Raw genomic sequence first — 14,670 nt, forward strand, 5'->3', positions numbered from 1 at the left:
AATGCAAACAAGAAATAATACTAAAACCTGTGTTCTGAAAGACATGGTGACTAGATGTAGTTCACAGTAAATAATGGGTCTATGCTGGCACACATTGATGTTGAAACCTTCACTTAAGGCAAACAAACAAAAATCTTGAAATTACTTTGCTGGGAGTTTGATTTGAACAGAAACAGCAGGATTTGTTTCTTATTATTTTCCACTTTCATGGAAGTACTGTGATATGCTGAAAATGCAAGTGAAAAGAAACACTAATAAAACTTATCTCCCCTAAACCAAACAAAAAAACCTTTAACATTTTCTCTAAGAGCGGGCGTGAAGAATGTAGCCCTCAGAAATCCTATGAAGCATTTGACAATATGCTTAAAATATAAAGGAAGAAAAGGTGATATGGAAAGGTAAAGCTTATACATGAAGCCACAGACAATTGTTTAATAATTTGTGTGTATCTTATCATTATAAGCTAAATATGCATGAAAAGCAGTGGGTTTTGTTTAGGACAAAATGTATGCACGGAACTGATGTTGCTGAGGGCTTTATGTGTGGGAGCAGTGGTTATAAAGTGCTGAAAAGTGCCGACAATGCCACCCATGTATTTTAAACCTGTATTTGAATCTAAAGTTTAGAAAAGCTTTTGGAAGTGGTAGGTAATGCCACAGCTATGAAACCATGAACATTTGGGGTAGATGTTAGCTTTCCTTCCAGGATTCCACTGCGTCCCCCATTTTGAAAACTGCTCTGTGCTTTAGAGTGCTTAAATTAGGTTTTTGGTTCAGGGTTTTAAAAACTCCTCTTTCTTCACTCTGTATGGCTGATGGATTTTCTGGTGGTTTTTTTTTGGTTTTTGTTTTGTTTTTTTTTAATGAAGACTGTGGATTCTGGTAGACTGTAAAGATGAGCCCATTCAAAGATTTTGGGTACTCACTTTTGGGCAAAATATTGAAAATTACTAAATTTTTCATTTTGACATTGTAACAAATGAAACAGCCATTTGTGTTTTAAAAAGGGGTATAATGTGAATTTTACTTCTGTTTTCTTTAAAAATAGAAAAATTTAAACTGGAAAGACAAATGAGAATATTTTGTTTTGAGTTTACAGAGATTTTTAATTTTAATCCAAAATTATTATTTTATTTCATATTTGCTGAAGAAAATGAAGAAAATCTACATTTTGTTTAAAATCATTTTAATTCTCCCCATTTTTACTTCAGTGAATGAACTGAAAAAACCTTTTAAACTGCTCTAGCTCTGGATTCCTTTCCCTATAGAGAGGAAAATATAATGTCACATTGAACCTAGAAAAACTGAAAGTACTTGAAAAACAGTTCATCCTCTTTTTAAAATTCCAAACTTGTAAAGAAATTTAAAAAATGTTATTGAATGAATAGTTAGTAATTTTAAAGGTTTTTTTTGTTTTGTCTTTTTTTTTTCAAGGAAATGTTCAATTTTCTTTTTCAATTCTGTGTGTTTTGTTTATTATGAAGAGAAATTACAGAATCTTAATTTTGTCATGTATCTTAATTTTTGTGCAGAACAAAAGTATTTAGCAGCCAAGATTATAATTGATTTTAGTATTGCTGTAGAAACATGTAGCTAGATTTAGTCCCTACCCTTCAATTTTGCAATCTGAATAGGTGAGATAGAGGGAAGACAAAGAATAGCAAGAGCTTTACTAATCTCCTGTTTTTAAGAGCAAGAAATGCTAAGGTGAACTGCTCAAATTCAGAGCGTTTTCTGATAAGCAATGGAGTCCAGAATTCCCAAATCCCAATTCTATACTTTAACCACAAGATCTTTCTTACTCTACTTGAATCCTGTATTCATGAAGATATTTTCCACATGGATATTTTTTGTATAAATTCTGAAACATCTTGTCAAATAAAGCAAAATGAAACAAAATGTTGATATTGTAATGCTTTTGGGGGAGATGAATTATTAAACTTGGCTTTAGTCCCTAAGAAAATGTTTGCTCAAGGTACAGTTGCAGTTATTTATTTCTTTTATAGCTTTTTATATCTTTTAAGATAGAGATGTAGTTTGAAAACCAACTCTGGTTAGCTGTGGAAATGGTATGGGTGGGGGGAAAAGGTTTTGTCACCAGCTTGTCAGAGCTTCCTAATGTAAGGACCAAAGCAACAACACATTCAGTAGTTTTTTTCTTCTCGGTTGTTTTCCTTTATATATGTATATGTCTATGTATTTCTCCTGCAGTACACAACTGGGAAACAAAAGGATGTTAACTGAAAACCCTTTCACTGTGTGAAAGGCCAGCCCTCAAGTTCTCACCCTCCCAGGAAAACATTTCACATCTCATCTGTTCAGGAATGAAATGTAAAATGTGCCAGCATCTCAGAAGCAGATGATACACTGTATTCAACTATTGGAAAACAAGGATGCCCCAACTTGTCTCAGGATCTGATTTTCTGTTGTTCTTATTTCCTCTGCATTTTTAATATTTGTAATTTAGTAGGAGATAGAATTCAGTTCTATTCACTGATAATAGTGTCCTGCATGGCTGTGGGACTCAGTTTGAAAAGCCTCCAAATCACCACATATAGGACTGAAATCTCAAATGCTGTGGCATACATGCCAGAGAACCAATTCCTTAGCTTTTCTGTTATGTCTTTTAGTAGCACACACACTTGGGGATTCTTTGTCAATATATACTGCATATCAGTTTGAGGCTGCAATACTATGTGTTGGTAGCCTATTGGTTCTAAATAAACCCATGTAGTCAATGATTACGGTCTGCTTTCTCTTCTCCTTTTGTTTTTCTCCTATGGAAAAGCACATTTTCTACAAAGGCTTTAGTAGCCCATGTCATCATCACCAAATGTCACAGATACAGCAGGTTATTCATTTTTTCTAGAGCAAAATTAGTTATGATGATGGGAAAAGCTGAAACTTCTTTTATACAGGTCACAAACAAATAAAACACCATCCCCAACATCAACCAAAAAAACACCCAAAAACCTGAAAACAAAGCCAGTCTAAGACAGGTAACTTTTTTGCTGGGACAGAGGCATTTCTTGTTATGCTATGAAGAAATTCTAGCTGAGAATAAGGGCGACTTAATGGAAAATAAGGACTTATTAAAAATAAAGCCTGTGTACAATCTGCTACTAATAGAGTGCATTACATTGTTACCTCATAAAATCAAGTTTGTATGCATGATTAGCAGGTTAAACTTTGATTCTACTCAATTTCTCTCTCCCCATGTTTCCCCATGAATAGATAATGTAATTGATGCTTTGCCCCCAGGCTTCAAATGCCCGACTGCCTTAGTGGAATGCCAGACATGTTTAAATTCATGTTATTGGCTCTTTTCACCTTGTGGACCTGTAAAATATGTATCAAGGCTAGAACTGACAGAAATGCAGCAGCTGGCTATAAGTTAGATGTGCCAGAAAATTGTGGTATTATCCATTTCGATGAAAGTAGCTATGAAAAGCAATCATGTTAACTAAATATGAACTAAGTAACAAGATTAGGGTTTAATTAGAAAATTAAAGCAAGTGGAAACCTGTTTATTATTCTGTTGATTTCCTTACACCAACCCAAATATTGTTTCCAGGGGTATTTTTAGATAATGGACTAGTATAAAATGTTGTTACTATCTTGGGGAAGAAGTGATAAAATAAGTGAGGTGTGGGGAGAGAAAAAGACTTTAGTCTCCAGTCAAATTAGCTTGTGCCATTAAATTTCAGATACCGATTTACACTGAAGTATAAAATAATGGAAGCAGAATCACACATTTGCTGCCTCTCTGGGTTGTCTACACAGCTGTCATTCAGCCTTGTGGATCTTGACTCTCATCTGAGCATGAGCCACATTTACCTTTTCCGCTGGGAGACTGGTATTTCTGGAGGTTTACGCAGTGCAGGGGCAGCCTGCCTGTTTTTACTTGTAGGCCACAGCTAACATCACTGCAAATAGCCAGGTTATTCTGCCCGGGTCATGAGTAGAGTGGTTGATGCCATGTTCTTTCTGAAATATAATGTCCTTTCACATACATGTCTTGAGATCTATGAGATTAGAACTGGAGCCCATGTTAATAGAGATTTTCCCTTGAAGCTTTCAGTTAAAAAATTAGTAATAGAGGGACTCTGAAAAATAATGGATCACTGTACCACACTAAGATAGATATTAATGTGCTAATTTGGAAAACCATGTATGAAACCCAATGAAAACTGTTACTAGCTTTCCTGTCTCTTTGACTTTGGCAACTAAAAACTATACCAAGCATGATATTCACACAATCACTGGAAGTGTCTCAGAGGACAAAGCTAAACAGGCTCTGGACTTCAGGAATATCTGGAGATCAGGAAAGAGTGGCTGCCTGAATTGAGCAGATCATGAAGCCTCTGGCATTTCAAGAAAACCAAAAAATTATAAGCAGCATGCTATTTTGCAAAGAATGATATGTGTAACAGGTTTTTTTTTGTTTGATTGGTTCTTTGTTTAAAGCAGAGTCCTTTGTGTTATTGTTCCGACTTTACAACTCTTTGCAGGTTCTAACAAATTGGGAAGGTATATCTTATTGTAAGTTCTGCCTTCTCACTCCTGCTATAGAACAAAAAAATGAGACTGCATCTATCTTTTTTAATAAAAAAAACCCCAAAACAAACAAAACAACCCACAAAACCCAAAACCATTCACAACTGAAACAGAAACCAAACTTTTTCTTAAGGAAAGGTCTTTTGAAATTGAGGCGATGGCAACAGACTTCCGCTGTACCATGTCGTGTTAAGCAGCCACACCAAATAAATTCAGTTTCAGTTTCTCTGAAGGCTCTTAAGTTGTTTTACTGACACCTGTCTGGATTTCAATGTCATGCTACAAAACAGTCCCTTCTAACACGACATTCGTGCAGCTGTAACTCTGGTAGCAAGAAGGTATTCCTAACTGGGAAGCTGAAAGTGCAAGTAAACATCTAGTGTGGCCTTTTTGCTATTTGAACTAATACGTTACCGATTTATTATTCAAGAAGACCTGCATTATTATCAGCTACAGTGCTCTTTATCAGGAGGAGTCCCATGTACTGGAGTACAGATCATTGCTACCTGAGTTAAAGATTCTGTTCCTTCCAATGGCAGCAATAGTGGACTTACCCAGAAATTAATACAAATCACTGGGTGAAAATACACCGCATGCTGCATGCTTTGTCTGTCCGACATTTTTTTTTTACTGATCATTATTATGATTTATCAATTCATTTTTACAGAGGTAAAGTTGCAATGATTGTCTAAAGGAATATTGAAAATGGATGTGCATGAAGAAGAATTTCACTAGAGTTGTAGGAGTATGTTTTAGTAAATACAGCCTTTGTTTGGTAAACACTGGGAAAGAAGAAGAAGAAGGAACCTAAAAACCATGACAGCTAGATGAAATCTAACATTTTCAAACTTCAGTTTGTGAGAAAAACATTCACTCAGAGCTTATATACATCTGGTTGATTACAATCCTGAACGATCCTTTCAAAAACAGGGAACATACATACTCATAAATCTGAAAGAACATAATCCCAGGGGTGCAACCTATTACAGGATAACTTTTTGCAGAATGTTTGTGTCCTCTCTGATATGTACCACCTGAATAAATCGAGAAGTCATTCAAACATTTGGGTCCAGCAGAATTTTCATTACCAATGAAATATGGTACAAAATCAAGGAAAGAATACTGGTGGTGAAAGAAGTATTTTGTTGAAAATCATTTGAGATGAAAGTAGCTTGTGTTTTTTATTTCATTTTCCTTTCCTCCTTTTCTTAATGGAACAAAGTATGTATCATTGGAAGCTTCTGCTATAAAGTTATCAAGTTTCACAATGTGGAGAGCTTGCAGAAGATGAGGGGGAGAGATGGAAAGGAAGCATCCTTCCACATGAGTGAATGGGAATCAAATCACTTCAGTGCAGTTCTGTGATTGTACAGTGAAGTTTAATATCAGCTAGCAGCTACACAGTTATTTAAAGCAGAAAAAAAAAAAAAAAAGTCTTATTACAACTGAAGATAGGTTTGTTAGACTTCATCTGAAATAGTGTATCCAATTTTTGGTGCCACAATGAGAAAGATGTTGATCAGCTAGAGCAAGTTCAGGGGAGGCCACTGGGATGGTGAGGCTGGAGCATTTGCCTTATGGGGAGAGACTGGAGGAGCTGGTCTTGTTCAGCCTGGAGCAGAGATGGTTTTGGGGGACCTAACAGAAGCTCCCAGTGCCTACAGGGAGGTCACTGAGGAGACAGAGATGGGCTCTTCATAGTGGTGCAGGGTGGGAGGGCAAGAGACAGTAGTCATAAGCTGAAATAGGGGGAGTTCTGGCTGGATATATTGAAAGAAAAATCACAATGAGATTAGTTAACTGCTGGCACAGGTTGCCCAGAGAGGATGTGCAATCTCCCTCCTTGGAGGTTTTGAAGGCTCAGCTGGACAAAGCCCTGAGCAACCTGCTCTGAAGCCAGTTTACCCAGCTTTGAGTAGGAGGCTGGACCAGAGACCTCCTGAGATCCCTTCCAGCCCCTTCCAGTTATTCAGTTGATTCTGTGGTTCTGTCTAAGAAAATCAGCCTGAACGTTCTGCTATGAATGGCATATATATGGACCGGTGACGTATGGAGCTGAGGCACAAGATTAACATATCTTAAAAGATAAGAATTTTACTTCAGAATGAGACAGGCGGACACATTTTGGCATTGCCACTTGTAACTCTTATAATGTCCCTTAATGAGAAGACAGAGTGCAACACAACTGCTGTATTCATCCAGAATATTTATAAATACAAAATCAGTAATACTTTCAAATTCAAGTGGAATCTTTGAATTTTCACTCTTGTATTCCGTATGATCAATAAACTATGTACAAATTATTCAGCTGAAGAAACATCAAAACAAATTCAAAACTCTCTAGGCCTCTTAAATAGCAAAGAAGAATGAAGAAAAATCTGAAAGTGTTCTGAGATGCAGTTCTATTCTGAGGCTTTCTTTAAACCCTATCTCTATCTCTTTCTGCCTCTTAAAACGTGTCTCTCTAGCTGCCCAGTGATTTTTCTCAGATTCCCATTCCTTCTTTATCTCCTTTCATTCTGTGCAAGTTACTGTCAATGTTTCCAAACTTTCTGAGACCACTGCAGTTTTTCAGATAGGATATAAAAAGTTTTTCCTGGGCTCCCACTGTACCATCCCAGTTAGAAGTATAATGAAATTTCTTTAAGTGCAATAACAGCTCATGATAGAGTGTGCATGACAAAAAAACACTTAAAGCACAAGGTATTTCAAATTAGGCAGCTTCCCATGGCTTCCTTGTCTTGCTGAAAAAAATTCTGTGCACCTTCAAGGAGAGAAGTTATGAAGAATAAGCAGGGAGAGGCTGCTTGGGAGCAGTTGTTTGAAGAGACTGAGAAGCAGCCTACAATCGAAGAGCAGTGGAAGTCTGCCAGAGGGCAGGCAGCAATGGCTTAAGTGTAAGATGACGAGTAAGACAGCCCAGATGAAGTAAGACAGCAGGGAATGGGTTTATTTGAAATTTCTGTAAATTAAACAATATTCCTGTAATTAAACCAAACTGGCTCCCCATTACAAAGAATATCACCCTGGAACAGTGATGACTGAACACACAGATGTGTACCAGGGAGAAGAGAATAGGTCTATTATTATACTAAAATAGTTTTTGTTTCTGGTAGTCCTGGAAAATTAACCTTTTTATCCTCTTCTTACCTGCTTCATTGGTTCTGATCACTCGTGATGGTGCACTTGGGTCTCCGGTCCCAATTTTGTTGGTTGCTACAACTCTGAACTCATACTCCACCCAAGGGTTCAGTTCAACAGCCATAGCAGACTCCATGTCACCACTTATCACATCTGGAACTGTAGACAGTAAAGAAATGTGTAGGTCACTCAGAAAACTGAAGCCCACATGCGGTGCCTCAATGGCAAGTGGACTTTGTGATACAATATGTCCATTAGAAATGATAGACATCAAGGATCTAATATGTTAGAAATCACAGCTAGGTTTTTGGCACTGTGGTACTCCTGAAAAGACACAGATTGAAGGATTTAGGGGAGAGCTTTCTGCTTATTCACAGATGCATCATGGCAGGTGTCTTTCTGTTGTCCTTTCAGAGCTGTTGCTAAGTAACGTGAAAGGAATGAAAAAAGAAAAAAAAAAATCAGTGCTTTTAATTTATTATTGTTCCCTTAAGACTATCTGTTCCTGCAGTTGCTGGTGGTTATTATTGTGATGAGCAGGAGCTTTGAACAGTCTACTTGTGCTGTGTGAAAGTTTTTCTCACCTGTTTTTACAGTCTGCCAGCCAAGAGAAAATGGACTGCGTGCTTGCAGGTTGTAGAGGGAGATAGGGCTGTGATTGTCTGCCCCAGGACTCCAGGAGAGTGTTGCTGTGGTGTCTGTAATTTCCTCCACTATTACAACCCCTGGGGGACCAGGAGGACCTAGAAATAAAGTGGAATAATCAAACAGACCACACCATCATCGCAGCTGAGCAGCAATAATACAGGAGATGCATTCTGTAAGGACCCAGTGGAGTTCCATATCCATGAAATACAAGGGTTAAAATTCACACTACTACATCACGGAGATACCTCATTTCCATGATTTCTGCTGGTAAATTGTGATTGTTTCTACTCTTTAAATGCTGTGTGGGTGAGTATCAACTAACTTGTCAGAATGACAGCAGAAGAACTAGAAATAGAAACAGATAAAAAAATCCTCCGTTATAATTGTTCTGAATCTAAAATTAAAGGAAAAAAAGAGCAACTTTAAGAAGCATCCAGGCTAGACTGAACAGTCACAATCACATCTTCTCTTTGTGTGAGACATGACAGCAGGAAAGACAAATAGTCATCAAAATGAAGCACAGGTGGATGTGCTTCTTGAAGAACAATAGTATTACTAATAACTGAATCAAGAATACAGCATTCATCCTTTCGCTCAAATTCACTCATTCAGGGAAACCGCTTGGATTACTACCCTGCTGGAAGTCCATTAACTATTTGATTGAAAGGTATTAAAACCAAAACAAAACCCAAACCCAAATATTTTGAATGCTGATAATTACTATGGTTCCATTAAAAACAAACAAAAATGAAAGGATTATTTATTTCACTTAGCTGCACCAAATCAGAACATGCTAATCACCATTTGTATAGGCCATGTGACTGATCCAATAAGTGATATCTCTTGTAGCAAACATGACTTTGCACAGAAAAATGTGGCTATAACTTCCCACCGCCACCCCCAATTTTATTCTTTAATTCTTCCTGATACTGATATTACTTGCGTTTGAAAACATTGTCCATTTGTACTTGCCAAAATAAATTGGAGGCAAAGTTCTCCTGGTTCAGGAACCTATTCCACAGTTGTTGTAACCAGATGTTTAGGGGAAAATGTGCATCTCTGTCAAGGCTAAATGCAGAATAAGCATCTCTCTTGTGGTTTATTATACTCAAAAGCTTATATAAGTCCTGAAGGACAGGACTTAATACTTTTGTAAAATATTAATATTATTAATAGCTATTTATGACAAGTCTGGATTTTCTTGGAATCCAAGACCCTTCTGATTCTTTTCCATCCTCCTGTTTTTGAATGCTGAAGTTTTGCTTCTGCTCCTGCACACATGGAGGACTGTGAAATCAGAAATGCACCACTGGACGCTTTCTCCCAAAATGAAACTGCAGGAAGGGTGATGAGAGAAACAACTTTATTAATAGAAAGCAATTGCTACTACACTTTTGCTGGAGCTCAGTGCTGTTTGCACGTATCATGAGCTGTAGTGGAGCAGGTCCTTTGGATATATCTATTCCCATGGGCTGTGATGAGTGGTGGTCCCACTTGCTGAACTGTCAGAGCTCAGCACCTGCGGATCAGGGTGGCAAACACTCAGGTCTGGTGCTTCCATTTGAAGCGGCAGTTGTAGCCAGGATTTCTGCATTACCGAGCTCAGCATTATTATATTTTAGTGCTATTTCATGCAATCAAACCTTTTGCTGGCTAGAATCCTTAGTCCATGAGTAGAAACAAATCTATCTGAATATCAAAGGCTAAAAAAGCCCATTAACTGAAATATTTTTAGTTGCTGTGATTTTTTGTCATTTGCAGCTGCAAACAGCTTTATATTTCCTTTGATATGCCTTCAATAGAAGCATGTTTACATGAACTATGACAACAGTATGATCAGAGTTTTGTAACAGTTGGGCTCAATAGCTTTAGAGTGAAAGAGACATTGAATCTTTTAAATGAGAAAGCAATTTATGCTATTCACTTGCCTCTGTTTGCTTGGCAATGACGTACAAGCAACTAATTGACATTAAAATGTTGGAAATATATGGCATTTAGAAATAACAGCAACAACAACAACAAAAGACCAATGTTTGAAATTCAAAGGATTCAATTCCTTCAAGTCAAAGAATGGAAGGAATTCAGAAAAGTTTAGTATTATGGATGTATGATGGAAGAAGATTGTCTCCACAACACACTGCAGTCCTCTTCCCTGGAGCCCAGGGTGCATCTCTGGGGTATAGGAAGAACAAGGTTTTCCACTTCCATGGGTGGTGAGCAACTTCAGTGCTGGGAGTCTCTTCTCTTCCCTTGCTCTGCCTGCTCAGCAGGCTTGACTTCGCTGCTGTCAGAGCCTTTCATCGCATCACAAACAGTGCTGGGAGAAGATGGTGCCACCCCTTGGACACCTTGTGACTCTTGGCCTTCTGGAGTCCTGTCTTCATTTGCAGTTGAAAGGTTTTGCTTTTCTTCCTGGGAGAAAACATGGCAGGCAGAAAGATGTGTTCTCTGCACTCCTGCCTTCCTGCCAAGTGTTTGCTGTTCTTTGATGGGAAGCACCAGGTCATGCCTTCGTCTCAGAATAGCAAGTCCTGGGGCTAATTTAATAAAATAGGGTGATCTTCAATCTCCATCATCTATTGTTTCAGGCTATCTGTTGATGTAGGAAAATACTAGTGAAATTTTTATTTGTAGCCATGAGGGAAAGTTTAAAGGAAAGCTGGGATCTTGATACAATCATATGCTTTTACTGGGTTGGAGCCCTAGGCCCAGAATTATATCATGGTCCCAAGCACAAACAAAATTAAAGGGAAATATTTTAGTACTTTTCCTCTACGACAATATTTTTCCCATGCACACCGAATGCTGATAAAGAGTTTCTAGCCGCTGTATTACAGGCAAAAGAACAGGCATCTTGCTTATATTAAAGGATGTAAAATATATTTATGCAGATGTCTCCTGCTAAATTCTCAATATATTTTGTTGTTGGAGAACTCTCATGTTTTTTAAACCTTTTAAATGCATTCCTAGGCATGACAATGTGTCATTATGCTTTCTGAGATGTGTGCTCTTACAGTCTGCAGGATGACTGCTAAAAAGCATTTCCATTTCCAACAGCAGGCATTCTTGAAAGCAGATTAATAAAGGACAAAAGCCTCAGTGATGACAAATGTATGACAGCTAGCCAGGACCTGAGTGCTATGCAGATGTCACTCATTTTTGTAGAAATCTCATTAAATTTTATGCTTGGATGTAATCATTCATGGTGTCAGCCGGATGGCTAATGCAGAGAAGCTTTTCTCCCAAGGGCTGTGTTATTGTTCAGGATCTCTAAAACAATTTTTTAGTTGAGAATAGCCAATTGAGGAAAAAATGCATGGTCTGCTCAAATGCTTCTCTGGAAAATATACAGAAAATGACTGGTCATAAATGCACTACAGTGCAGTCGACCTTCATAGAGAAGACATTTGGGGATGCGATAGGCTCTTATGCAGCTCTAGGAGCACTGGAAACCCAGCGTCAAGGATATTAGTCAGTTATCTTCTCTCAGAGCAATTCCACAGATTGACACTTCATTTCAGGACATGCGTGACTGCATTTTGGCAAACTTGTTTTATGTGTCTTTTTATTGTTGAAATGATCATCCTGAGGGGTCCTTTAGATTACTTGCCATTGTACAATGTTAATGTGAGAGTTCTTGAAAGACTATTACCAATAATAGCTATAGTCATTCAGGGAGGCAGTGCCCTTTCCTGTGAATTCCAGAACGTGCACTGATTTACTCCACTGCTGCCTGACCAGGATAATTCTTACTTTTACCAAACAACTAAGAAACCTGATATGTAGCAGTTCACAAACATAAATTTCTTGACCTGAAGCTTTTGCTTTCTGAATGACAAGGTGTACTGGCTTGTCATCAAGGAGATGAGAGGTTAAGAGAAAGAGGAAAAGAAAGAGGCAGTAACTACAGAATAATAGAAAAAGTGCTTGATAAAACAGGAGCTCGACTGTTGCAGCATAAATCCCTTTTGCTGTGCCTGCCTATGGCAGATGATGTGTTTGCACATGGTGGGAGACAAGAGGGTGGAGACAAAGTTCAATGTATAGTAAATGCGATAGGCACTATGGCTTTAGTGGATACATCCATATCCCTAGTCCCTCCACGTGTGGTGTACCCAAATGATTTCGGTAAGGTAGCTACATAAGGGCCCTGGGCAGATGGAGAGGTTATACCCCAACCAGCAGCAGGATAGACAGGGAGGTTACAGTTGGGGTTGGAAGGTAAGAAAGAGAAGACGTTGATGTTCCAACCTAAATAATCTTGACTCATTCCAGGGCTGAGGGTCAGGAGAAATCCCTGGTGTCCTGCCTGAGAAGGCCTTTGGTGGTACATACGTCATGCTGTGCTCCTTTGCCCTGATGACTTCTCTGCCTTGTACAAACCTAAAAATAGGGGATTTGGGCAAGGCAACCTTGAGATCTGCTCAGTCTTGTGAGCTCAGATGCCAGACTGCAGTCCGGAACCTCTGAGCTGAATCTTTGTGTAGAGGCAGTTGTGACTTGACACAAAATGTATGGCCAGCTCAGGGAACATGAACTGAAACTTCACCTTAGGCAGAAAAGCACCAGTAGCCTATGAATTGCATTGTGGATGACACAACTAGCAGGTCCCAAATAGAGTAAAAGACTGAGTTTTAGACATGCCTCTTTCATTGGCATGTCCTGCTGACTACCTTTAGCACTGTAGGGCATCACTTGCAGCTGTCCCAGTTCTGGTCCATGCTGCCTCCTTCACTCTTTGCAATCACAGTGCGGGCACCAGCACTCCCAGAAGTGCATGGGTCTCTTTCTTTCAGGCACGGAGTTTGTGAACATCACTGATTTGTATTTTTGTACTTGTTTCTAGGCACTTTTTTTGACTGAAGTTATAGATACAAGTTAAGTTGATGTTTGTAAAGAAGTTTCTTAGACAGAACAAAGGATCTTTTTTAAACTCTTAAAAAAACCCTTTTTAAAGATATGAATCTCTTTCCCTTTCACACCATCGAAGATATAACAAAGGTCCCGTTACAAGATCAGATTGCTGGAAATGTTTTGGTCTGGAGTCTGTGGGTTAAAGGGCTGATGCTCCATCTATAGTAATATACTATCTTCTAATACTGTAAATGTTTCAACTGCACTGATATACTGAAAAGGGCCACAGCACACATATGAACTCTAGCACTGATTCTATGGGCTATTATGTTGTCAGCCAGTCCCTATCGTAATTTCAACCCTCTGCAACTATGAGTTTCCCAGCCAATGCCTTGGCACAATTAATGGATTATCATGGGCTGGGGCAGATCCCAACAGGCAGTTTGTCGTGCTCGTCCTGGTTTGAGAGGGGAGGGGGACTGGGAATGTAGCTGTGTGGATGGGAACTCTGCTGTACCCATTGGCCTTAGGGAGCAGTTTACTATTATGGACATATTCTGTGAGTCCAATTAATGGGGTCTGTGCTTAGGGCATCTTCCTGGCCTTTGCTACAGCTCAAATGTAATTTCAAGGACCAGCAAGAATCTGCTGACCTTGTTTACGTTCCATTTAATAATGTTGTGTTTGATGGCCTTTAAACCCAAGTGCTTGTCTTTAAGTTTTATTGGCAATATCACAACTGAAAGGAGCAGTGTGGTCAACCTAACCAGCAGTTCCTGCGTTATATTTGCTCCAGGTCAGTGGAGTTCAGAGGAAACATTACTTCTCCAAAAATATATCATGTGAGTGGATTTCTTGCTTAGATTGGTAGTTTTGCCAGTCTACAAGATGAATAGCTTTAACCTCTTTTTTATTTTTAGACCACAAAATTTGTACTCTTAAACCACAGATCACAGTCACAAAGGCTTTCATCCCTTCACACTACAGGATTGCTCTCTGCTCCATTTCAAGAACCTGCAGCTTCCAGGTAGCTGTTTGATCTTAAAGCTCATTTTACTTACAGTGGGCATGCACAATGCATTTGGTTAGCTTGCAGTGCACAGTCTTACAATATATGTTAGACATTGTAGAAGAAAGCTGATTTTCATCTTATTTGTAAGGAATCTTCCTGCCATGACTGTTGTAGTAATATTTGTATAGTTCAAAGGATTTTACTTAGCTTTGTATATGCTAATAAGTTTCCAAGGGTGTACAGCATTGATACAGAGAATTAAGAAGACTACATTATTTTTTTCTTCTTCTAGAAAAGCACAATGTCTATTGACATCCATAACAATAGAAAACACATTTTGAGCAGTAAGAGTGAAAAGGATAATAAAAGCAGAAAACAGTGAACAAACTATTACTAAAATACCCAGAAAATATCTGACATCTAAATCTACTAAAATCCGTAAGTAGAGACCAATGAGAT

General features: G+C 38.5%; 1 protein-coding gene across 3 annotated transcripts in view; it reads right to left on the minus strand.

Moving 5' to 3' along the window:
* CNTN5 (contactin 5) overlaps window positions 1–14,670 on the minus strand; it is a 673,487-nt gene that overhangs the window by 31,851 nt on the left and 626,966 nt on the right. For all 3 annotated transcript variants that reach the window (XM_030042492.2, XM_030042491.2, XM_030042493.2), the window contains 2 exons: window positions 8,282–8,440; window positions 7,707–7,856 (listed from right to left, as the gene is read on the minus strand). In XM_030042492.2, coding sequence (XP_029898352.1) covers window positions 7,707–7,856; window positions 8,282–8,440 — 309 coding nt within the window. The remainder of the gene's footprint in view (window positions 1–7,706; window positions 7,857–8,281; window positions 8,441–14,670) is intronic.

Source organism: Aquila chrysaetos, chromosome 19 (genome assembly GCF_900496995.4).
Source record: "Aquila chrysaetos chrysaetos chromosome 19, bAquChr1.4, whole genome shotgun sequence".
NCBI lineage: Eukaryota > Metazoa > Chordata > Aves > Accipitriformes > Accipitridae > Aquila > Aquila chrysaetos.